The sequence below is a fragment of the Phoenix dactylifera genome, chromosome 12 (genome assembly GCF_051530095.1).
Source record: "Phoenix dactylifera cultivar Ajwa chromosome 12, Ajwa_hap1_PhDact_Kaust_v1.1, whole genome shotgun sequence".
In the NCBI taxonomy this organism is placed as follows: domain Eukaryota; kingdom Viridiplantae; phylum Streptophyta; class Magnoliopsida; order Arecales; family Arecaceae; genus Phoenix; species Phoenix dactylifera.
In genome coordinates this window covers 4652806-4680029 of record NC_143201.1, presented here as the reverse complement: position 1 = coordinate 4680029, position 27224 = coordinate 4652806, and the positions used below count along the sequence as shown (strand labels likewise).

Genomic DNA, 27224 nt, shown 5'->3' with positions numbered 1-27224 from the left:
CTTATAGATCATGTGATGAAGGGCTCGGATCCAATATGAACGGCCGTCTTCGAAGCGGGTCTACCATTCAAATTCAAACATCCTCCACATCCCTCCCTCCTTTCTTATCGTAAGTTTTTTTTTTTCCGCTCCCAAAACCCCTGGCCCAAACCCCTCTGATATATATCTCTCTTTCGCCCCGCCACAACCCAACCCTCTTCCTCTGGTCAAGAATCAGCGGTAGAAGAAGCGAAGGATTTGGAATGGTGGAGCCTTGCCGTGTTTCTTTTCAACATGGTCGTTTAGCAACAAGAAAGGCAGAAGAAGCTGGTTCGCCTCTTCCTCTCTAACTCCGTATCTTTCTTTGTTCTTCTTGCCTATTTTTCGTGTCTGTTGTTTTTTTTTTTTCCTTCTGGTCGTTGTCCATAGGTTTCGTTTTGATAGGGTTTTGTTCTAATTTGCAGTCGTTTCCTGATTTCGTTGTGAAAAGAAGGATCTTTTTGATCGAATCTTGAGCTCGGATCTCTTGGGTTTTGATAAAGTTTTTATCTTTCTGTTATTTTTGGGCTTAAATGCCATTTTCTTGGGTTTTTCTTGATCTTTTTGCTTTGGATTTTGGTTCTGTGGATGGAGACGTTTATTTAGACCACCCGATTGTTGTGCCAAATATTGGCTCTTTGGCACTTTCCAAGTTCTTTCCGAATTCGAGATTTTTTTTTCTTCATACGGTTTCTTTTTTGCTGCTTTCATTCCTGGATTATTGGCGGGAATTTTGGGTTTTTATTGTCTTCCAGTCTCGCTAACCAATTCTTGTTCTTCTTCTGGCAGCCTGCAGACGATTCGAAGCCGCCAACTGGCTTGAGACAATGGCCGGACCTCTCGGATTGCCTCCACAACCCTCCGAGCAAGAATTTATCTCTTGCCTGAGGAATGGTCTTATACTCTGCAACACCATCAACAAGATCCGGCTGGGCGCCGTTCCAAAGGTACCGTGTATAGTTTTTCTTTCGGTTTCTTTCTTTTCTTGCTTGTGCCTTCTAGTTCCTTTTAATATCATGTGATCTAATTGGATTTGATTTTGCATGCCATCAAGGTTGTCGCTAATCCATCGATTGGCACCGCATGGGACATCCAACAATTATCTGCTTATCAGTACTTCGAAAACGTACGCAATTTCCTCGTTGCTGTTGAGGAGCTGAAGCTTCCAAGCTTCGAGGCTTCAGATCTTGAAAGGGTTAGAAAGCAAAACTAAACCTGCTCCTTTTCTTGTTTTCTACTATATCTTCTTCAGTTACCTTCTCATACGTTGGTTTCCTTGCTCCAGGATACCCTGGATGTCAGATCAGTGGCGAAAATTGTTGATTGCATTCTTGCCTTAAAATCTTATCATGAATGGAGGCAGTGTAATGGAGGGGATGGGCTTTTGAAGCATGCTCCAATTGTTCCACAATCTGCTGGAAGGATGCAGTCAAACACCGTCTCATCGAGCTCAGTCTCCTGTAGACATTTAGACATGTTGACCACCTCTGAGAAACAACAACCCTTGAAGAATGAGAATCAAAAAAGTGAAGGTTTGTTTCTGTACAATTATTCTTGGAGGATGCTGTTTTCAAATTTGAATATTTTATTCTTTTTTGGTTTTTCATCTATCATTTGCTTTAGCTTTGGAGTTGGGTTTTAATGAGAACATGTGCAGGGAACAGAAACTTTTGTTTGTAATGAATCTTCAAAATCTCTCTCCCCTAACGTATAAATTGTAACAACCCAGGACCTCACCCAAAATGGCTAGCCGGAAGGTATTGTTTGGATTTCTTGATCCTGTATAAGTACCCAAGATCTACCCAGCGAATAACCGATGTGGGACTAAACAAACGCCCGCACGGATCCTCACATACTCCCCCCGTTCAAGCCCTGACGTCCTCGTCAGGCTAAGGGTTCAAATCCATTCAAATCTAATCACAAACACCATGATTGGTCCGTGGTCAATCCCAATGAATCCGTGCTGCAGTGTCTCTTAGTCCACATAAGTTATGGGCCGGGTCCGCTCTGATACTATTTGTAACAATTCAGGACCTCACCCAAAATGGCTAGCCGGAAGGTATTGTTTGGATTCCTTGATCCTGTATAAGTACCCAAGATCTACCCAGTGAATAACCGATGTGGGACTAAACACATGCCCGCACGGGTCCTCACATAAATAAATGGCCAGTCTAGCGCACGAGGCTCCCCACATTGCAAGGTCTTATGAGGTTCAGATGTATGCAGACTTATTCCTGTATGTAGAAAGGCTGTTTCCGTGTTTCAAACTCGCGACCTCTAGGTCATAATGGAGCAACCTTACCTTTGCACCAAGGCTCACCCTCTTATGTGGAGGACCAATCCATTGCAAATACAAGAGTACCTCCTATGTGGACTTGGTGCCCAAACCATAAGCAGCTGTAACTCATGTGTTGCCCAAGAAGACAACCCAAGAGGGGGGGTGAATTGGGTTTGGATTAAATCTCGACCAATTAAAAACTATGATTAGTAATTAACTAAATCTATTGCAAGTAAACTAGTTAAGTTACTAGATGAAGTGAATGAAGAGAGAGAGAGAGGACAGCAGCCAATACAAACACAAACCAATTTATAGTGGTTCGGAGCTAACCCTTGCTCCTACGTCCACTCCCCAAGCTTCACTTGGGAGTTCACTATAATTCCTTGGATTACAGCCGGTTGTTTTATAAGTTCACAACCCAACTTGTTGTTTTCGCGAGATCACAACGAACTCGGTCGGTTTTCACAGGCTCACCGACTAGAACCACCCGATTGTTTTTCCGGGATCACAATCGAACCCTTACACCGTTGGTTTTAACATTGGCTCACCAACAAATCTTACAACCTTGATTCAATCCCCTGATTGAATCAAGTAAGAAAATAGTTTGGGAAAAGTTACAAGGAAAGCTTCTTAATAAGCAAATATTAACCAATATGAATAGAGTAGAGTTAGAAGCCCTCAAACAGATTTTGGAAGAGGAAGAAGGGGCTTCTCGAACTTTGAGTCTCCTCTTTGAGTGCACTGAAGATCTGATGTCAGAGGAAGAGCCTTGAATGCGAAGGAAAGACTTCTAGGAATGTATTGAATGCGTTTCTTCCTTCTTTTGCTTGTCTTTTCTCTCAATAGACTCTTGGTAGATGGAAAACACTTAATGCACAAATAGAGTAACTCTCTTGGTGTCTACTACTGTTCAATCAGGCTATTTAAATAGTTCCACTTGAGAAATAGCCGTTAGACACTGATTTATGGCCGTTCTGCACAGTCTGCACCTCCTGACAATGTATCCGTTGGGGTCGGAGTCGATTCGGCTGTTGCTGGAGTCGACTCTTGCTTTACTGGAGACGACTCGCCCACTGTACAGGATTTGAATTAAGTGCTGTCCCGTTCTGGAGTCAACTCGGCCAAATCTGGAGTTGACTCGCCAATATCCGGAGAGGCACTTTTGGAGACGGCTCGTTCTCAGGGTTCCAGAGATCTATATTTCTGCATTTTTTTCTCGAGTCGACTCGGCTCTCAAAGCCCGAAAACTGATCTTTTGTCTTTGGAGTTGAACTGCCTTGGAGTCGACTCGGATTATCTTGGAGTTGACTCGGCTCTCAGAGTCCGAAAACTGATCCTCTGTCTTTCGAGTTGAACTGCCTTGGAGTCGATTCGTACTTTGTTGGGGTCGACTCGGCTGACTTGGGGTCGACTCTCGTATTCTCGGAGTCGACTCGTTCACAGAGTCACTTTGTTTGGTTTTCTGCCTTTCAGTCTGCTTTCCTCTGAGAGTCGACTCTTGCATGTTTAGGAGTCGACTCGCCAAACTTCGGAGTCGACTCGTAACCTTCTGGAGTCGACTCGGTAACAGGGTCCAAAAAACCATCGTTCTGTCTTTTTGTCTGTTACCCTTTGGAGTCGACTCGAAACTGTCGGGAGTCGACTCGGCAAGCATCAGAGTCGACTCGAAATCATCGGAGTCGACTCGATGACAGGGTCTGAAATTCATCTTTCTGTCCTTCTGTCTGTTCTCAGTCGGAGTCGACTCGTAGTGTACCGGAGTCGACTCGAGCTTGTGCCAGAACCTCTGAAACAGTTGGAGTCGACTCGCAAGCTTCCGGAGTCGACTCGAGCTTCAGATTTTGGCTTAATTGTGTCAACACTTAGCCAAATAATCTTGAACAAAAGCTCGATGCTCTTAAAGATAAATTCATATATGTTTGCCTGAAACACTAGATTGGATTCATTAGTACAACATGAAATATACTCAAATGCTTTGAGCTCATCAAAATCAAATAGGGGTATAACCAATCACTCCATAATCGTCCTCTTTTTGATGATGACAAAACATTGAGTATTTGTAAAGTAAATTGCTCAACCAAAAGGTGATTTATAGTAAATTTTTGAAATGAATTCAAATGTCTAGTCATTTAATTTATCCAAAATTGAAAGGTATGAATCAGTAAATCCTGAAATTAGAGCTCCCCCTTTCATTTGGAATTATATAAGTCTTCATATCATGCAATCAATTGTTTGGCTTATATGTGTTTAATGAATTTGCTTTCTTAAGATTTCAGATTCTCCCCCTCAACATATGCATTCAATTTTTTTTAGGTTCTCTGAATTTTCTTTTAATGTCATGAAGCTTTTGAGCTTAAATTTTTACTTTCAGAGGGAAAATCTGTCAATTTGTTCTTGAGTATGATTCAACTAATCTCCGAATATCCCTTGAATAGATTCTGGAGATTACTCCTTGAGGAGCCCCAACAGAGAGATAATGAGCCTCTTGGTATCGAATCCACTAAGAACAAATTACTTTTGCTTTAAAGATTTTCTTTTTAGTGATTCCCTTTACATTTCAATTCATCATATCTTCTCTCCCTTTTTGTCATCATAGCAAAAAGGCACAAAACACAGAAAAATTATAAGAACTCAAATTGCACAGTGTTGAAAGTAAATTTCTACTCATTGTATTAAAGTCAAATTTGAGTACAAGTGTGATTACATAACAGAAAAAGTCCTCAAGGGACTGTACATCAAAAAAAATACACTAGGATTTCTTTGTAGTGGAGGATGTGGCTCCCGTACTCAGTCTAGTATGTTTCATGACCATGCTTAGCCCCTCAGAGACGTTCCCTAGTTGTGCGATGATTTCCGAGGTGGCCCTAGACTGTATCGAAGTGAACTGTGTCAGACTTTCTTGGAGGGTGTCAAGTTTGGAGATCAAGGCATGTGCTAGCCTTTCTGCACCCTGACTTTGGCTACCAAGTTCATTTCTGATGCTATCTCGCATCTTCCTCGTGTCATCCTTTACGTCGCTCATATTCCAATATTGAGCTTGGACAAGGCTCCTGATATTGTAGATTTCCTTCTTCAGGTCTGCAACCATCTTGGACACGGCTGCTAAGGAGGGAACAACTTCAGAGGAGGGAGTACTGAGTGGATCTCGGAGCTCTCTCAACAAGTCATCTCTCAGCTCCCTCACAATCTCCTGTCTCATCTCCCGGAGTTGCTCAGAGCTGATCCGGACTTCCAGGGGCTGCTGAGGTGGTGGTGCAGTAGAGGGTCCAGCTGAAGTGGATGGGAATGATGGACCAGATGTGGAAGGAAAAGTGGGAGGAGCTATGTAGTGGTCATGGTCATGATCAGGACTAGGTGAGTGATGAGTGGTTGGGTCGGATGGAGTGGATGAAGAAGTTTTCCTAACCCAGACATTGTCGACTTTATGGAACCCCATTCTGTGGAGAGTCCCCTCACCCATGTGATCAGTATTTCTAAGTGAACGAGAGGGTTCCCCCTCAGGAATAGGGACCTCTAACTTCCTAAAGAAGAGTGTGAATAGCATGCCATTAGGGAGACTCAATCTAGGTTTATCTAGGGGTTCACAGATGTATTTGTAGATGAGTTTTGGGAAGTTGATGGGAGTGTCTTGGAGAATGTGGAACATCAATGCTAGGTCTCTCTTGGAGATGAAGTCAAACCTACATGTTTTGGAAAAGAGAGTCCTAGAAATGATACTTAGGAGGAGCCGCATTTCAGCTGAAAGCTGATTTGCAAACACCTCCTCTATTGGGGATTGAGGTGGGCTCCCTAAGACGGCCGTAAGGGCCTCAGTCCTATCATGGGGATGAGTAGGAAAAATTCCCTCTCGGGAGAGATGGAGGATTCGAGCAATGAAGTCCTCCGAAATAAAAGCAGGGATACCTGCTACGGTTCCCTGGATACCACCACTACCTCGGGCTACAGTCCCATAAAATTTCCTAACCAATCCTGGGTAGGTAGGGAGGTCTAAAGAACAGAATAACTCTAACCCTTGAGCCCTAAGATGATGCCCTAGGGTGAACCCTTCCCGGGAGAGGAAGTCAAAGTTGACTTTCCTCCCGGTAGAGACTGCCCTCCCGGCGCACGGACGCGAGGGAACCGGCCTAGGCGGGGAAGGAACCGGAGGTGGTGGCCTTACGGGTTCATTCCGTGCCTTGGACCGTCGCTCGGCACCGCTCGCGGAGAGAGGTCTCTTCCGGCTCGGGACAACGACTTTCCTAGGCATTTTGACCTACAAACCGAGGGATGGACAAAAGAAATGGAAGAAAACTCGAGGGAGAGGACCTAGAACGGGTCGGAGACGAGGTTGGAGACGACTCTAGGGTTTTGGAATAGTGGCGGCCGAGAATAGAAGTGAGGAATAAACGTTTCGATTAGGGTTAAAAATCGGATTTCCGACCTCGAGTCGACTCCGATAAGTCGCGAGTCGACTCGACCTCGAGTCGACTCCTAAATATGCGCGAGTCGACTCGCCCACGAGCCGACTCTAAAATCTATTCGAGTCGACTCGAACTCTGGCACATAACCAACAAACTTGTTATTACCGTGCCAAAGGAGAGAGCTATGGACATATGTAAGATTTAAGAACTGATTTGATGACCATAGATAAGAAATCCTATGTCTAACATAAGCTAATCATCAAAATCAATCAATTAGAGGGGAGTATCATAAGAATGGATCAATCATCCCTAACCCTCTTCTAAGAATACAAAATCAATCTTCACATAAGGGTTTAGTGAAGATATCAGCAAGTTGATCATCAGTGCAAACAAATTCAAGCACTACATCACCATTTAACATATGATCTCTTATGAAGTGATGTCTTATCTCAATATGTTTAGTTCTTGAGTGTTGAATTGGATTTTTAGTTAGATTTATGGCACTTGTATTATCACAATTTATGGGAATCTTATCTTGTTTAATGCCATAATCTTCAAGTTGTTGCTTGATCCATAAAATTTGAGCACAACAACTTCCGGCAGCAACATATTCGGCTTCAGCCATAGATAATGCAACCGAGTTTTGTTTCTTGCTAAACCATGAAATTAAGTTTTCTCCTAAAAATTGACAAGATCCGCTGGTGCTTTTTCTATCAAGTTTACAACCAGCGAAGTCTGAATCAATGTACCCTATTAAATTTATACTTGATTCTTTAGAGTACCATAGACCTATGTTTTTTGTTCCTATGAGATATTTAAAAATTCTCTTAACTGCAATTAGGTGTGATTCTTTAGGATTAGATTGATATCTAGCACACATGCATACACTAAACATAATATCAGGTCTACTTGCTGTAAGATATAGTAAAGATCCTATCATACCTCTATACAGCTTTTGATCAACTGATTTACCTGATTCATCTTTGTCTAGTTTGCATGATGAGCTCATGGGGGTGCCAATTGACTTATTTCCATCCATATCAAACTTCTTTAGCATTTTCTTGATGTATTTAGCTTGATTGATGAAAATCCCTTCCTTGGATTGTTTGATTTGAAGTCCGAGGAAGTAGTTCAATTCTCCCATCATGCTCATTTCAAATTCACTCTGCATTAACTCAGCAAACTTTTCGCAAAGGCGATTGTTAGTAGCACCGAAAATAATATCATCTACATAAATCTGCACTAGCAACATATTTTTGTTTTCCTTTTTCAAAAATAGAGTTGTATCAACATTTCCTCTAGAAAATTCATGGTCTAATAGAAATTTGCTAAGTCTTTCATACCATGCTCTAGGGGCTTGTTTTAGACCATAAAGTGCTTTGTTTAGTCTATAAACATGATTGGGGTATTGATGATTCTCAAAACCAGGAGGTTGTTCTACATAAACTTCCTCATTAATATACCCATTCAAGAAGGCACTTTTTACATCCATTTGGAATAATTTGAAATCTTTATTGCATGCAAATGCTAGTAACAATCTAATTGCCTCAAGTCTAGCTACAGGAGCAAAAGTCACATCAAAATCTATACCTTTTTCTTGATTATAGCCCTTTGCTACTAGTCTAGCCTTGTTCCTAATCACAATTCCATTTTCATCAAGTTTGTTTTTGTATATCCATTTGTTCCTATTATTGAGTATTCAGTGGGTCTTTCAACTAAGTTCCATACTTTATTTCTTGTAAATTGGTTAAGTTCCTCTTGCATAGCATTTATCCAATTTACATCACTCTCAGCTTCTTCTATGTTTTTAGGTTCCAAATGTGAAACAAATGCAAGATGATTATTTAAGTTCCTAAGAGAGGCTCTAGTTCTAACAGGTTGAGATGGATCATCTAAGATTAATTCTTTAGGGTGACCATGAGCATACCTCCAAGCCTTAATAAGCCCATGTTCAACAATTGCCTCTTGGTTTGTTGATGTATCTCCAATCTGTTTCGGTTCATTTTCTTGTAATGTCATGTCATTCATTTTTTCCTCAAGTATCCCTGCATCATCATCAAAAGCTACTCTCTTGCTAGAAGAGACATCATTAGTATCATCAAAAACAACATGTATAGACTCTTCAATAACAAGGGTTCTTTTGTTGAAGACTTTATAAGCTTTACTTGATGTAGAATATCCCAAAAAGATACCTTCATCAGATTTGGAATCAAATTTGCCTAAGTTATCTTTGCCATTATTATGAATGAAACACCTACACCCAAAAACATGAAAATAGTTTACTTTGGGCTTTCTATCTCTCCAAAGTTCATAAGGTGTTTTCTTTATAATTGGTCTCAATAAAACTCTATTTAATATATGACATGATGTGTTAATGGCTTCTTCCCAAAAATACTTAGGGAGGTTACTTTCACACAACATGGTTCTAGCCATTTCCTCTAAGGTTCTATTCTTTTTTTCCACAACTTCATTTTGTTGTGGTGTCCTAGGTGTAGAGAAATTATGAGTTATTCCCTTTTTACTACAGAATTCATCAAATAGATGATTTTCAAATTCTGTTCCATGATCACTCCTAATAGCTATAACTGAAGTATTTCTTGAGTTGGTTACTTCCTTATGAAATTTCTTAAATACAGAAAATACTTCATCTTTATGGGCTAAAAACATGACCCATGTGTATCTAGAAAAATCATCTACAATGACAAGACCATACTTGTTTCCACCAAGGCTTGTGGTTCTAGTTGGTCCAAAAAGATCCATGTGAAGTAGTTCAAGGGGTCTTGCAGTAGAGACACAATTTATGGATTTAAAGGAACTTCTAGATTGTTTGTCATATTGACATGTTTCACAAATTTTATTTTTCTCAAATTTTAGCTTTGACAAACCAATCTCGGAATCTCTTTTAACTAATTTAGATATTGTATCCATACTTGCATGACCTAATTTACGGTGCCATAACCAACTTGCATCACTAACCTTAGTATCATTAGCTACTAAGCAAGGACTATTTTTAGCAAGATCTTCAAGATCTACTACATAGACGTTACCACGTCTAATTCCTTTAAATACTAAGCCATTGTCAATTGAGTTGGTTATGATGCATAAAGATAGCTTAAACAAAACATCAAAATCTCTATCACATAATTGACTAACGCTAAGTAAGTTATGCTTAAGACCATCTACAAATCGTACATTATCAACGAAGGTTGAAGAGGTGATTTGTACTTTACCTATACCAACAATGTGACCTTGGTTATTGTCTCCAAAAGTCACAGCACCTCCCTTTTTAGGCTCTAGGATGAATAATTGCTCCTTATCACCTGTCATGTGTCTTGAGCAGCCACTATCCAAGTACCAATAGTTTTTGTCGACCTTGGCTGCAAGACACTTATACACATGGAAATCATACAATTTTAGGTACCCAAGTTTTCTTGGATCCTTCAAGGTTAGTAATGTTGGTTCCTTTTGGAACCCAAATCTTTTTAATCTTTCTTTTAATTTCAGGATTTTTGTGGTTACATACATTGGCTATATGTCCTACTTTACCACAACGAAAACAAGTTGCATTTCTGGTTTTACTTTCTACGGGTTTTACAAAGAAGTTTTTAAGAAATTTTTGTTTGTTGTTAGGTTTATACCCTAAGCCGGCTTTACTAAATATAGCTCTTTGACTATTAAGTATCATGTCTAGTTTTTCAGAACTAAAGGTAAACTTCTCAACTATAGGTTTATACTTTTCAAGTTCTTTTGTTAAGTTTAGTTTTTCTGTTTTTAGTAAATTTAGATCTTTTGTAAAGTTATCTTTTAGAGTTCGGTTACTGTTTTTAAGTTCTGAAACTTCCTCAGTTAGTCTTTCGTTATCTTTATTTAATGTATTAGTTTTTTGAGTTAGCATTTGGTTGCTTGTTTTAAATTCTAAGTTTTCTTTGATGATAGAATCCTTGTCCTTAATTAATTTATCGTAATTATGAGTGTGAGATAGATTAGTTAGTTTTAATTCTTTATTTTTAAGGTTTATTGTCTTATATTTATCCATTAGTTCATTAAAGGTATCATACAATTCATTAAAGGTAAAATCTAAATGTGTTTCAGATATTACCTTATTATCATTTGCCATGAAGCAAAAATTTGCTTTTTCCTCTTGTTCCTCATCCGATGATGATGAAGATTGATCGGAGTCTGTCAAGGTGGAGACAAGAGCTTTTTTTTTCTTGTATTTGCTGCACTTCTTTAGCAAGGGACAGTCGATTCTGAAATGTCCCGGCTTCTTACATTCATAGCAACCGATTCCCTCACTTTCCCTTTTCTTACCTTTGTCCTTGTTGTAGGAACTTGAGGAACCTCTCTTCTGATGAAAGGAGTTCTTTCGGTTGATGAATCTTCTGAACTTTCGTACAAGAAGTGCCTCATCTTCATCTCCCTCATTGTCTTCTTCTTCACTGCTGCTACTGCAAGAGGGATTCTTGTTAGAAGAAGTAGACTTAAGGGCAATTACCTTTTTCTTGTGGGAGGACTCTTCTTCACTGTGTTGTTTCATTGTGAGCTCATGTGTCATCAAAGATCCAAGGAGCTCTTCGAGTGCCAGCTTGTTCAAGTCTTTGGCTTCTTGGATCGCCATTACCTTGGCTTCTCATGACCTTGGTAAAGATCGAAGAACTTTTCTGACAAGGTCACTGTTAGTATAACTTTTGCCAAGGCTTTTTAGGCCATTGACAATATCAGTAAATCTAGTAAACATGCAAGTGATAGTTTCATTAGATTCCATTTTGAATAGTTCATACTTATGAACTAGCATGTTTATTTTGGATTTCTTGACTTGATTCGTGCCCTCGTAGGTCACTTCAAGTCTATCCCATATCTCTTTTGCAAAATTGCAAGTAGAGATTCTATTGAATTCATTAGGGTCTAAGGCACAAAATAGCACATTCATTGCTTTGGCATTTAGTTGTGCCTTCCTTCTATCACTATCATCTCAATCTTTTTCGAGCTTGGGTATAGAAATGTTATCTACACAGATAGAAGGAATATATGGTCCATTAACTATGATACTCCAAACATCATAGTCTTGGGCTTGGATAAATATTCTCATTCTAGCCTTCCAATATGTGTAGTTAGTTCCTTTGAAGAATGAAGACCTATTGGTGGATTGCCCCTCACTAAGAGAAGATCCAAAAGGGGTTGTCATTTTGATCTTTTACTCTTTTAATATAAGAGCTCCGGCTCTGATACCATCATGACCTGCATACAGAAGGCCTAAGTTCAAAGCATTAGTATTGTCTGGAACATTAGTATAAATTTTTTTTAAAAAGATGTCCGAAACCTTTACATTATACATCATCCCTATTGCGGTTGAATCAAGAGAACTTTGCACAGTATGCTAGGTTTGATAGAATGGGCTCTATAATGGAGTGAGATGTACTTTAAGTTATTCACAAATATCATAGATAGTGCTCTGATCTTCTTTTTTCTTGCTTGATATTATATTTATTCCATGTGTTTCTTCAGATGCAATGGATTCACTTGTGAGAGTTCTATCTAAGCATATGTTCAATTCAAAGGAGAACAGTGATCAATACCTTCTAAAATCATGGAATCAGGGAGGAAAGGTAATACTTCACACTGAGTATATCATCTAATTTAGTTGCATCTGAAAAATTAACAGCTTATATTTATTTATTTTTTTGTTATGCTTGCAGGATCCAATCAAGCTATTCATTAAAATCATGTCAAGCAGTCTGGAAGAGCCACAGGTACATGCAGATAATGCTTTGATTAGCAGTTCCTTTTTACATAAGTTCTACCTTTGTGAAACCAATAAAGTATTTCATTGAGTGTTATCAAACCAAAGGAGTTAGACATGCACGAAGATATCTCATGAAAATGGATAATGTCCTAGTCTATTGTCTTAATTTAGTTTTACATGTAGTGACATCAGCGGAATCCTCGGGGTGCGCAGTTAACAACTATATGAAAATTTGAAATTATCTCCTGTGTTTTGCTTGCATTGCATGAAATGGTTTCATCAAGCCTCTATCTTTTGTTATGGCATTGCAGAAAGGAAAAGAAGAAAATTTGCCCCCATCATTCTAGCATCTGGATTGTTTTTTCCTTTATTTTTTTTTATTTTTAATGAGAGGTATGCAGAGATTGAGCAGTTTTTATTTCTTTAGGAAGCAAAATTATAATAATGCAATAAGGGCAATATCTGGCACAGGATTTGAGTCACTCTTTTTATTGATTCGTACATGTTATGCTTTTTATGTTGTTATTAAAAAGTTCTGAGTTATCATTTTTGTGGCAAAATATGGAATTGCAGGTTGGAGGCCATTAACTATTGGTTTCATGCAATGTGTTTTTCTGGATGAATGGGAAAAATGAAATTCTACTTTACAGTGAATACTTAAGAGATCCAAATCACCTTAAAATACTGCTAGCTTATTTTTCAGTGCGTACAATGGGTACCTTGACAGTATTCAAAATAATCAAAACAATCATCTTCTTTGGCAGTTTACAGCTGACATTGTTAGGAAAAATAAGATTTGATGCATGGGTTCCCATGATAATGCTGAGACTTCAGTTTAGGCCTATCCTGGTTATAAATGTGCATGATGAGGAGTCTAATACCTGCTCCATGGGACAATAAAGTATTCCAATCTGCTCATTTCACTGGATGAATTAACTGTAAACAAGCAAAATGTGACCAGAATTACAGTAAACTGTCCAGTTGAGTTAAGAAAGAAAAATTCATTGGATGAATAATGCCGCAGAAGCCCAAAAGATGTGTTTCTGTCACTCAGCATTTCCATTTTAACATAATGCATGTTTATTTTTTATTCATCACTTCAGCTTCTCCTAACATTTTATGTGTGGCTCAAGCATATCTCGAGGTTTTCATTTTCCCTTTACTAGATACATATCATTGAATTTGTAAATAGTTGGCTTTTGGGATTTTTTATTGCAATTTTTATATTTGTTTCTTGACCTTGACAAAAATTGGAAATTCTAATCCAAAGCCTCTTCAATGCAATTTTAAACATAGTTGAAATCAATTCTTGAAGATCTCATGTTGGAAGGGGCTATGCCGATCAATGATCCAACAACAAGTCGAGATCACAAGGTACTTCATTGACCATTTCCCTTCTATGGACCTTCCATTTTGGAATTGTTGCATGAAGGTAATGTCATTTGGCAAATAGTTTCAGATTTGGGTAATCATATAGGCCTCACTGTTTATTTCTCCAAATGGCTTAAGTTGCTTTATATCAGGTCTGTGCTTATTTTGGTCCATAGTTTTGAGGGGTTTTAAGACTTTTGAGATTTTTTTTTAAATTGTTTGAACCATGTATCAGTTTTTCTTCTCTTTAGGACAACAATAACCTCAAGTTATTTGTAATCATAAATTCATATGCCAATTGCATATTTAGCTTGTGTCAATGCTTATCATAGGCTACAATTTTTTTACAAATCTAACTTGAATTGGAATGCTTGAAATGTTAGGGCTTACCCAACCCTTCTTATATGGAAAGAAACTTGTTAATATTTTGAACTGCGTAAGGTGAAGAAGATAGGAAAAAGCATAAAGGAAATTTTTTTCATTTTTTTTCATCTAGTTCGGCAAACGAAGAAAACACTGTAGCTTGACTTTATTTAGAGCCTATTTTTGAAATAAAATCAATTATTTGGTGTATGCTTGTAATTCATATGAGGCCAATCAAAATTTTAGGATTACAATTCCCGAACTAACATTTTCTAGCCATATTGGGTGCTATGTTTTGTTATGGGTATAGATGAATAATGAAAGGGAGCATTTGCATCTTTTCCTTGGTATGCATTTTGTGCACTAATTAGACTATTTTTTTCATTGTATGTGATGCAACAATAGAAAAGATCAAAATGCCTAGGCGTGAGACCCATGGAAATATATAAACGGAGGCATTCTAATACATTTTAAGTAGGAAAGATTTGTTAAATGAGAGGTCAATGTAACTTTAGAGGGCTAGCCTTGGCATAATAGTAAGGTTGCTTTATTGTGACCTGAGTGTCATGTGTTCAAAATATGGAAATAGCTTCTCTAGATATGGGTTTAAAATTGTGTACATTTGACCCCTCCTCAAACACTGTAGTGACAACAGGAGCCTCGTGCACTAGGCCACCATTTTTTAGAGTTTAGTCCAACTTTGTCATTTGTAGGAGGGTTTTAAATAATGGTGCTATAACCATTATAACTGCTGTTATAAAGCTTTCAGCATAGATAACAACTAGTATTTTCTTTTGTACCATTTCAAAATAAAATTCTATCTTCAAATTTCAAATCTTTTGCATCAAGGTTTCCTGCAAATTTGATTGTATGGTCCAAAAAATAATATTTTTTATATAATGAAAGTGAATGGAAAGAAAATGCTATTATTTTTTGTTATTGACAATGTCATTATTTTCTATTATTGCCCAATATTGTCTGTTATAATGCCATTATAACAGTGACTATTTTACTATAGACATTTTAAAAGCTACCGAGGCATTGTAATTTTAAAAGCTTCTATAGACATTATTTTCTGTTATAACCATAATAACAGTCAGTACTAGTTTGGAATGGGGCCGTTGTAATGGCATAATGCTTTATCTAAAATCTTGATTTACATGCAGACAGACGTGCACACACTGATAAAAAAATGCACAACATTTAGAATCTGGCCATTGAAAGACCGTGGAAACTTATGTGAGGACATTTTCATTAATTGATCTACAATGCTTTGATTGGGAGATTTGGTCAACTGTTATACAGTATATCACTTCTAACTCTTACATTACAAATTAAGTTGGTCATGGTAAGAGACATACTGAAGAGACAGAAACATGTTATTTGCATGTGCAATGAATATTGAAGGGCCGTGGCGGTCTTGCTAGGAGCGGGGCACATACTTGTATTGAAAAGTTAGGAAATGTGAAGCAAAGGTAACATAGATGAAAATTCTACGGAGAAGTTTGTTAACAATCAATGTGTTCCTCCAGTGATATTGATGGTGAAGAAAGACCAAAAATGTTGACTTCTAATAGTTGGGCAAGTTTTTTTTGGGTTATATTTAAAGTATAGATTAGCTCTTATCACAATCTACATATAATATACTGTGCTTAAACGAAGCAACTAGTTAATACATGATAGCTGAAATGTGATACAGAAATTAGACACAGATGACACAATAATCATATGGATTGCGAAAATCAGCTTTGGTAAAAGTGTTGATTTTTAAGATTGGTCGGAGAAAGAAGATGCATTATGCAGCAACAGGGCAATGCTCAACCATCAAATGGCCTTTATGATCAGTTCAACTTTTATTAGCATGTAACTGCAATGGTGGAACTACGATTTTCCCTTAGGGAGGATGAATGCTAGCCACAAGCCAACGCTAAAAGAAGAAATTTACAAGCCAGAAGGACCATGGTGAAATCTTCTAAGGCTTAGAGAAAGGAAAAAAGGATTTGATTATTGGTTCTCTAGTCAAAAGAAAATACTTCAAAAGGATAGCAAAACCTATGCATATGACAGGTTTGGAAAACCACCAAAGGTACGAAAAACTTTAAGAGATGATCGACTGTTTGGTATTCTTATTGCTTTGATCTTGCAAATAAAAAGCTTGTTCATTGAAGAACTATAGCTGCAGTGGTGATAGGAATAAAGTCTGCATACAAACTTGAAAAGTATTATAATGTAAGGCTTCTTTGCCACACCATCAGTTTTGGGGATCTGATCCTCCTTGTGTCGAAAAACAAAGCATATGGTTCTTGATTATGTAACACCTAAGTTCTAAATGGCTACACAAGAAATATTTTTCACTATTTATGTTGAACAAATATAAGTGTGAAACTCTATCTTTTGTAACACTTTTGGTCTCATTGTACAATATAATTTACTCATCAACGTATAACTCTAGCCAACTCTGGATAAGGATTAATCTGAAGTTTATCATTACATTGTTCAAAGATATTGAACGAGCTTCATGTATATTTATTGAGCTTCATGCACATCTTATCTTGAATGTTCATGGACATAATAAACAATATAATGAGACGACATTTTGGAGGAGTTTTGAACGTTGGGGGTTGTTGTCCCTAATGGATGATGTAGGCCTTAAGATTTTAATTACACTTTTAAATACTCCTAGAGTGTATGCATGCACATACTTTATTCCTATTAAGCTTATTAAGTATTGATTATTTAATAGATTAAATGCCACTCATGGCATCTCAGTTTCATATCAGCAGTAAAACATGATAAGCATAAGCTGCTTAAGATGTCAAAAATGAGATTTAGATAAAATGTGCTTCATTAAAAGAAAGAAACTGATTTTCATTATGGCAGCAAAATAATCTATGTTCTTTTCTTTGTTCTTTCATGTAAATATTGTTGCAAAAGTTGATCTATTAATTTTTTTGTAGCAAAAAATTGAATTTATGCTCCTCAAAAGTTTGTGTCTATACTTGCTCATTCATTCAGTAAAGGTTATTGATTTTTTTCAGCATTATAAATTGTGCTTGGGGAAAAGTGATTGCTATCATTGGGATCTCTTGGAAGCACAAGAAAACAAACTGAGGGTAAGCTACCTGAGTACTTATGAATGTTCTAGGTGGAAGTTATCAACATTTATGATGCTTCTCCAAAATGTATTCTAAAGGACAAATAACCAAAAATAATTTCTGTCTTCCACATAATGTGTGTACTTATGGACATATTAAGTTATGCCACTAGTTAATCTTATGTGAAATGTATTGTAGATTTCCTTTTGGTTAATCTTCTATTATGGAAGTCTTGTAGTTAGTTTTAGCCTTGAGTCAATTGGAACAATTTGATACAAGGTTGGCTTGATATGGCCTAATTGTAGTGTCGTCAGCTTTACAATGATGATATCAGATACATTTCAAAGGTGGGGTAAGCTAGTTTCTAGCTTGGAAGCTTGTTAAGGCAATTTTCCATCTTCCAAAATTATACCCATGAGAGAGGGTCTTGTAGATCCAGATATTGGCATTGAAAATCAATTCTACTCCTAGTGAAAAAAAGAAAGAAAAGAAAAGAATAGAAGAGGGGAAGAAGGAAATGGATTGCATTTGGTCAAAAGGGGCATAAGTTATGTGCTCCTTGTATGTACATTTCATATATCTCTTGACAACATGAAAGAGACAATAGAAAATAAAGAAGAGTCTTTAAGTCCTGTACAGTTGTGTATCAATTGATATATGTATATGTAAGTTAAGAATGTATAATATGATCTTTTAGTCTTGAGCTCGTCCTAGATTGGCCTGGGAGTGGTCTGCATCTGGCCAAGAATGCCTTTATTATGCTTGCTCAACCCAGACACAATTTTTTTTTTTTTTTTTTAAGTTAAATCCAACTCAAACAAAGCATGATCGTCAATGCCCTAGGTTCTTGACCAATTGGAGTGCCTTTAGGTGATTCCACAAAAGTTTTCTCCATGTCTCCTACTATGTGGTGCAGGCTTACTTTTCAATGTTTTTGTGGCATGAAAGGAGAAAACCAATTTTTCAGGTGGGAAAGATGCCATCTATGAGTTAATACATTTGTGGTCGCCGGTATATGATATAAGCACTTGTTGAAGGTCTTTTTGACGATAAAATTGTGCCTTCAAATAGAGTGGATAGGAGTCAGCAATTCTTGATCTGATAACAATTTTATCTACAGCTTCTTCTTTTTTCCTGAAAGTCTAGGAGGTCCTTTTTCACATAGTATTATTGTGTATTGAAGCTCAAACTCATCATTACATCATCTATATATATGTCCAAAAATGTATGGGAAATATGGTTCTTACAGTTTTATATGCATAAGGACTGTCTTCATTGAGGCTCCAGAATAAACAAGTTCTCAAGCAAAAATGACATTTTATTAGGATATAGAAAGAAGACTTCTTTTATTAATTGTCAAAGGCCAAAGAATAAAACTCTCCATCTGAACAACTTGTTCCTCCTTTTAGGTCTTTCATTTCTTTCTCAATTATGCTATGCAGCTAACTTAAGTCGATCTTTTCATGTCTGAAAAAGTTTGTTCATCAGACAATGAGAAGAAAATATTGTTGCCACTTTCTGATCTTCTGTTCTTCAAGGTCCTAATACCCGTTTCTTGATTGTTTGCTTTGAGCACGATGAACTTAATATCATTTGTCATCATCATTCTTTCACTTGCATGACTGAATATTAGATCGAATGTCACTGAAGTTTTTCACTGACTTTGCAGGAGCTCAGGACTTTGCTATTGAACATCAGGGTTGAATTCACAACTTTGCAGACCCAATTACAAAATGATTTTGTACAACTAGGTAAGCAACAAACAATTTGACATTGAACTGCTTCCAGTTTTTAAAACTTATGAAATCATGAATACTGGATTTCAATGTATCTAAGGGACATCAATTTTCAGGGTTTGCCCGAGTTTCCTAAAGTTTATGCTCCACAGACCGTGCCTAAACCATAGGTTGTGTTTGGTCGCTGTGTAAGCTAACCCAGATCAAATGGGTTAACTTACTCCTAAATCCTAACCCCCTCTAATCCAGAGTAACATTAAATGCTATAGGGTGGAATAGCTTACTCTGGAAGAAGTAGCTCTGTCAACTTTTTCAAAATGTCCGATTTGTCCTCGGAATAAAATGTCTACTTTTCTTTTTATGTGGTAAAAGTGGAATAAATGAGTTGTAGGGGTCTTATTACTCTTTAGACCCCCTTTAACCTTGAAACAGATGAAGCCTTGGAGAATCAATGAGAAGCAAATTTGGATTCATTCGAAGATGTTGCAGTATGTATAATCTCAAGATGTTCCAGTTTTTATAGTCTCACATTGAAAAAGTTTTCTTCTCTTTGGTTTAGGAATCCAGATTCAAGGGATATCTGCTGCTGCTCATGGGTATCATCAAGCTGTCAAAGAAAACCGGCATCTTTATAACATTCTTCAAGAATTAAGAGGTATGTTTGCATCATAGACTGACATATTTTACTTTGTGACATTTAACGAAGATTTCTCACTCTATTTTTTTAGGAAATATCCGAGTATTTTGCAGGATCAGGCCAATGTTCAATGAGGAAGCGAAATGTACCATAGACTACATTGGAAGTGATGGTTCATTAATGGTTATTGATCCAGCTAAACCACAAAATGCAGGCAAAATATTTCAGTTTAACAAAGTTTTTGGCCCAACTGCTACACAGGGTAATCTCTTCACCATTTTATAGTTATCTTGGAAGGTTCTAACAATGCATGAATATCATTTCTGACCTTAATTGTGCAGATGAAGTATACAGGGACACCCAAGATCTAATAAGATCTGTCATGGATGGCTATAATGTATGCATACTTGCCTATGGTCAAACAGGATCTGGTAAAACGCATACCATGGTACGTTCTTTTATAGATGCCTTTTCCTAGTGCTCATATTACATGATTCTTGGAAGTTCTGATTTAACTGGACTTACTAGTCTTGCGCGTACTTTTTGCTTGTCAGTGTGGCCCGTTAAACAGATCAAATAAGGACACAGGAATCAATTACATGGCGCTGAATGATGTATTTCAAATATCCAGTATCAGGAAGGATGTAACATATGAGATTTGCGTTCAGATGGTTGTAATTTATAATGAGCAAGTTCATGACCTTCTAGTAGAAGATGCATCAAACACAAAATATCCTTTCGTGCTGTATTATTTATTTATTTTTGCTTCTCTTGTTTAGCAAATCTTTGGTTCTCTTACTGGGCTGTTAATTTTTAACTACAAGAGTACATTAGAAATTAGGAGTTGTTCGAGCAATGGGGGGCTGAGCCTTCCAGATGCTAGCATGCACCTTGTGCAGTCTAGTGCTGATGTTCTTGATCTGATGAAATTGGGCGAGAAGAATCGTGCATTTTTCTCAACAGCAATGAACCACAGAAGCAGCCGCTCTCACAGGTGCTAAATTTATACTTCACCTGGCAGATACCAACTTTTGGATTTCTCCTTGTAGTGACCATAAAAATTTTGGTGTGCAGCGTGTTGACAGTACATGTGCATGGTAAAGACATTTTAGACAGCACTACTTGTAGTTGCCTGCATTTGGTGGACCTTGCTGGCAGTGAGAGGATGGATAAATCTGAAACCACAGGAGACAGACTGAATGAGGCACAGCATATCAACAAATCTCTTTCCTGTTTGGAAGATGTCATTACAGCCTTAGCTCAGAAGAATCCTCACATTCCATATGGAACTAGCAAGCTCACCCAATTGCTACAAAACTCACTAGGTTCTAGTTCAACTCTTTTTCTTTTTGCTTTTTTTTAAAAAAATAACTTCTGTTCAGGGTTTTAAAATGGATGGGATGTGCTGCTCATTTATTTTGTTGAAATGTCTGTAGGTGGAAATGCAAAGATGTTAATGTTTGCTCATGTGAGCCCAGAAGCTGATTCTTACAGGGAAACAATCAATACGCTGAAATTTGCCCAAAGGGCTTCCACTGTGGAACTTGGTGCTGCTCATTTGAACAAAGAAAGCAGTGAGATCAGGGAACTTAAAGAACAGGTATAGTTGGCTATACAATTTTTGGTTCTATACAGTGCCTTGCTAATTCTGCACCTTGTGGTTTTTCATGCTTGCAAGTACATAATCTTCCATGTATAAGCAACATAGCAATATGACAGTGTCCTGCAGTGTTTTGAAGAAGAATTGGCAGTTAAGTTAGGGCCTGTTCAGATGTCCGGTCGTGGTAGGTGGTAACTGCAAGATATCTCAAGGCTTCCACATGGTCCGGACATAAGGTAGAGGTGAGGAGAGAAAAGTGCGCTCTAGTAGGGGTTGTCAAGATCTCATGATCCTTAGAAAATGCACAGGAAACCAGCAACACCCGGTTGCACCATTGCTTACTCTCTTTAGTTCTGTTCTACACTCCTTGTCTTCTGCTCTTGTGCGATATTTCGCATGGGGACCACATGCAGACATATCAATATGAAAAATGTAATGGGATATAAGATAATGCAATCAGCTCAATGTTCAATGGGCTAAAGTTATGAAAATATGTAGGATTTTACCATAGTTTGTACACAGTACCGACGATTGATTTTGTCATGACAGGCATGCATACTCGCATTATTTGTAAAATTTAAATTGTGTTATTTTCGCATGTTTTCTGCTAGATTTGAAAGTCATGTTCTTTGTACATGCATGATGATCCTACCTGATGTGGATAATAACTATAGTAACTATACTTTTGCAGAGAGATAGTCTCAAGATGGCATTGGCAATCAAGGAAGATGAGAAGGCCATGTCTTCACAAAAAATGAAAGAAAATGCTCCAAACTTGGACAGATTGAAACAAATCACAGGGCGTAACCATCCACGTCCACGAAGGTTGAGCATTGAGAATCCTACTGCTCTGAAGAATGGAACAGTGAACAACCCAGATGAAACAAAGTTGCTGAAGTCCCCTAAATCAGGACTTAAACTTCCTACAGACTATGCCCCAATTTATAACCGGAGGTTGAGCTCAGACAGTTCCATGCGTGAAGAGAAAAAGCAAGAATTTAAAACTGCAGTTTCACAAGTAGCCATCACCATTTATAGAATTTAATTACTGATTTATTGCTTACAGTTTTTTGATTGCTGCAATTTTGGGATGGCAGATTTATTCAAAATTCTCTGAAGAAGAGTCACTTAAAGAGAACATACTTTGGCGTCAACTGGAAATTCAAGACTCTGCAGATGCAAAAGCAAGCTTGGATAATGAGAAGTGTTGCAGCATTGTTGCTACAGAGGCCTTCCATCAATGCTCTCCTGGTACTTGCACTTCTTCTTGTTGCAGTCAGCTGCCAAAGATGGAGAGCAGATCTCAAATGCATCTCCATCAGAAAACCTCGGATCCTGCAGTAAAATTGGATGAGCTGAGCAGATCTCGAATACATGTCCATCAGAAAACCTCTGATCCAGCAGCAAAATTGGATGAGATAGTGACAACTTCAGATGAGATTAGTTTTGTTACAAAATCTCAGACAAGGAGCTCCAATATTAATGCTAGCAGAAGAGGATCTCATATGAGGAAATCTCCACAGGGCACTGGAAAATTTGTTCATGGCTCCGAAAGAAGGTATTTGCTGAGATGTTTGAATATCTTTAAATGATTCCACCTGTTTTGCTAAGCAGAATGGAGGCAACCTATTAGTAAATCGTATCACCTTTTTTCTAAGAAAAAATTCGTATCAGAATTCATGATTTTCTTCTTTCAAATTACAGGAGCATCCAGTATCCCTCAGAAACATCTTCAAAATTTGCTAAAAGCAACAGTATTGACGTGAAGTCACCAATTACTGCTGATGCCAGGTCAAAAAGGAGGCAATCATTTCCCAATGTTCAGAGGAAATTGAATGTTCCACGGAGATCTTCGCTTGGTGGGATATCAGTGAATTCATGTGAGTAGAATTCTAGATAGCTAAATGCTCTCTGCAAAGCTTGCCGATTGCTGATTCATCCTCCAATCGGAGGAAATTCACCCACACATCAAATAACCTATGAATTGATAATAGGATAATATGGAAACACAAAGAATGATGTATATTAGTACATGATATTATAGCATTATATCCACTTCTAGGGTCCTTTTAACGTTTTGAGGTGTTTACTTGTTTTGAAATTATATTAATAGCTCAGTTGTCTTTAGTTCCAAAAGAGTCATGTACACTTTGTCTAGCTCGTCATACTACAAGCAAAAACCCCCTTGAATGTCTTTTCTGGTCCTCCAATTTTACCCACTGCCAGTTTCTACTTCTTTTCTGGTATCCTTCTGTCACAAGTCAGGGCTGCCATGTCTGGCTGATCCAATGGCAAGGCTATAATTTTTGCAGGATTTCTTTTTGTCTTCAGTCTTCATGATTAGCTTGTCTATCTTTTTTCCATATCGATGTAAATATGTTGTCGTTAGGTGTGCATATATGCGCACATGTGCTTGTGCATGCATGTTTCACAAATAGCAGAAATATATATTTTTGTTTTAAATTTTGAGAACTAGGATGGGTGGATTATATGGCAGTCAAGTTAATATTCAGAGAACTCTGCATTGTCACCATTGTCATTTGTATAGCTATTTAGATGCAGATATGATGGTAAGTTTACAAATTTTGCTGTTTCATTTCCTCTCCCTTTTGGTTCATTTATACTGCTTACTGCTGCTATATGATGGTATATTCATAGCTCTATGCAGTATCATCATGGATGAGGAATCCCATATTAAATTTTATTTCATATACCATGTCTAAAATGTAGTAAGGAAAATGCGATGTTCTAATGGTAGGATTTCCATGTAATGATAGTTCTGTTTCATGACAGCTTCAAGTGATACCCAAAGTGCAAGAACTCAATCAATACAGTCCTCTATGAAGGCCAAAAAAAGATGGTTATGAATCTAATGCTGCGGAAAAGGTGAGCTCCTAATTTGCTTGATGCTCTGTTATATATACATTGCACAAGTGATTGCTTCTTCTTGAAACTTTTGGAGGAAGATTTTTGGAAGCGTAATTTTGTTGATTAAAGAAGCATATAATATTCTCAATTATTACAGAGAAGCCACTGTCTGTTCTAACTGTAACTTTCATCAATTGATCCTTTTTTTCTTTGTCAAGAATATTGGTTCGCTTATATTTTTCATGCAATGCATTCTGGATATATAATTAGTTGACTTGACTCAAAGGGATTGCACTTGAAGCTACATTAATAAATTTGTAGTTTTTTAAATACAAGCTTCCTGATAAAAATAAAGTCACAGCATTTTTGTTCTTCTGAGGTAGAGAAATTAGTTTGTATGCATAAGAATCCTCTTCAGGATATTATTTTGGTTATGTGGATTATTGGCTTTACATGTTGTGAGAAACAATCTTTTTAAAAAGCAAAATATATACAGAGAATCTATAACAAGAAACATAGCATGAGGCAAGTTTTTCCAAATTAGAAGCAAATGCTGGACACATATAATTTCTACTGCTTTAGAACATGCTTGTTTAAATCCTGACCAAACTTTGCCATTACATGCAGACCAACATATGCAACGTGATTGATGGATTTTTTTTTAATATATTTTGTACTCAATTCCAAATCTGACCTGGTTCACTTAATATATGATCAAGCATGTATCAACCTAATTTTGAACTAGGCAGAACATTAGTGATTAGCTTATTACAAATAGATTATTGCCCTTAAATTGCTCCAGACTGAAATCTAGATTCGTTTGGAAAAGTACAACACCAAGATCCATCAAGACAATTTTCACTTCTATTCTTAGGCTTTGGCTTCACTTGTTGGTAGTTGATTATGTGCATGCCATTTCTGTAACCAGGAGCAAACTTAAAGGCATAGTTTGTATTGGTTAGAAAAAACTAAAAGACCTAGATTATGCATTTTCCTTGTCTTCTTATAAAGTAGACACTACACCAATACAAACTTAAGGGTCTCTTGTTTCATCCCACAATTTGGTAGACCAACCAGCATTGCCATCAATCCATCTCAAATGTCACCTTTTCCAATTTCCCTGAAAAAAAAATCAAGTGTGTGACATTAAGTACCTAAATTCTTGATTGTCTAGTAAAGGGGAATTCGCAAACTGCCATATGTAATCCTTGAACATTGAATTTTGCAGACCAGAGATAAGTTATAATTCTTTAGACTTCAATATATTAATTACTTGGTGAAAGTTACTTAAAATGAGAACTAGAAGAGTTGAGTGTAGTTTCTGAATCTATTAAGGATTCTCTATCTTACATATAAAGTTCCCTTTCTTTTGTAGTTAGTTTAGGAGTTATGAGTCATTTTATCTTTTTTTATTTTGAATTTTTGCATGTACGCTCTTATAAATTATTCTTTTTGCATGTATATTTTTATAAAAATCTAAAATTGCATGTACACCCTTGCAAATTTGGCACTTGCATGTGTATCCTTATAAATTATTTCTTTCCACGTAAGTACCTTTATAAATTATTTCTTTTTATTTATTTATCCTCATAATTTATTTTAGATGTATATCCTTATAAATTATTCCTTTTGTGTCTATACCTTAGCACAATAAAAGTAGATATGCAAAAGAAAATAATTTATAAGGGTATACATGTAAATAGAAAATTTGCAAGGATCTATGTGAACTTTCAGATATTAACAAGGGTATACATGCAAAAAGACTAATTGATAAGGGTATATGCACAAATAATAAATTTATGACGGGGTCCACACAATTTCAAATATTATAAGGGTATATATGTAAAAAATTCTTTTATTTTTCTTTTAATTCTCTTTTATTTTCTTTGTTAGATTTGTATCATTGTTAGTAGAACTTTCAAATCCAGTCATCTTGATATCAAAAGATCATAGTTGGAGCATGGCTTTCATTAATATTCAAAAGCAAATTGATGTAATGTACCCAAAATAAAAAAAAGTAAATGCTTGTATTCTTTGTGAGAGTCGGCCTAATTTGGCCCATCCCAGATTGAAGTTGGCAAGCCCACCGACTTCTATCGGCAAAAATTCAAAATTTTAGGATCGGAATAGAGGAATTGTGTTCGTTTGCCCGATCCCCTATTCGTCGGAAATAAGGTTGCTGAGGATGGCTAGCGCCACTTCTGTAGGGTTGGTGCCAACGACAATCAGCCGTTAGGGTAACGACTGACATTATTGCTGTTAGGTTGAGCTTATCTTCTCTCCCAAAACCTCTATTTAAACCCTTCTTCTCCTCGATTGACCCACTGCCGCCTACCTCCCTACCTGCTTCCTCCTTTCTTCTTCTCTGGTGGCCGGTGTACCACCTTGGTCGAGCATTGCCGCCCAAAACTCCCCACTTTGTCTTTAGTTTTTGAGTGCCTTGTCTCCGACTGCTCCTCCGGCCGTAGCCGATGTCGAGTTGGAAGCTTTCTCCTCCCCTCTCCTGTCTTTCGGTAGGGTGGGTTCTCGCCCCCCACCCCTGCTTTGCAATGAAGGCAGGAGAGCGATAGAGAAGAAAATAAAAAGAAGAAAAGAAAAAAAAGAGAGACAAAAAAAAAGAGAAAATAAAAGAGAGAGAGAGAAAAATTAAATAAATAAATAAATAAATCTACAGAGAGATTTCATTCTTAGTTCAACCTTTCTCTTTCTACTTGATTTGTATATCCTAGACTGATTTATCTAGTTGGGACTTGAGCTTGTTGAAGTCTATTTCAGGTTGCTCAGAGCTTTTTAATTTATATTTAGATTTTTAAAAAGTGAATAGCAAGTAATTTATTTTTCTTAAATGGTTTTCATAGGCATAACGGATTTGTCCAATTGAACCTAGTGATCTTTATCTTTGGGCAAACAAAGGTAAGTGATCCTGGTACGAACCTTATTAATTTTAAATTACTGATCAATTTTAAGTATGAAATTATGAATTACATTTGACATGTTGATCCCGCATTTTCTTAAAAAAATTAGGATCAAGCATATGATTGTAAATATTCTATATTTTTGGCTAAATAGCATTATTACTAAATACTTTATTGTAAATGATTTACGTATGAATTAT

General features: G+C 37.1%; 1 protein-coding gene across 1 annotated transcript; it reads left to right on the top strand.

The window, feature by feature from the left end:
• Positions 1-122: 122 nt before the first annotated feature.
• On the top strand, positions 123-24127 carry LOC103716940 (kinesin-like protein KIN-14A). The gene is made up of 20 exons (XM_089926648.1): positions 123-309; positions 808-965; positions 1073-1213; positions 1304-1550; positions 12202-12302; positions 12393-12446; positions 13736-13813; positions 17212-17286; positions 18938-19019; positions 19564-19659; positions 19733-19903; positions 19983-20089; positions 20196-20373; positions 20473-20635; positions 20716-20966; positions 21078-21241; positions 21933-22259; positions 22339-22799; positions 22946-23121; positions 24035-24127. The coding sequence occupies exons 1-20, from the start codon at positions 243-245 to the stop codon at positions 24106-24108; spliced, it is 3171 nt and encodes a 1056-aa protein (XP_089782774.1). The 5' UTR covers positions 123-242; the 3' UTR covers positions 24109-24127.
• Positions 24128-27224: the final 3097 nt, after the last annotated feature.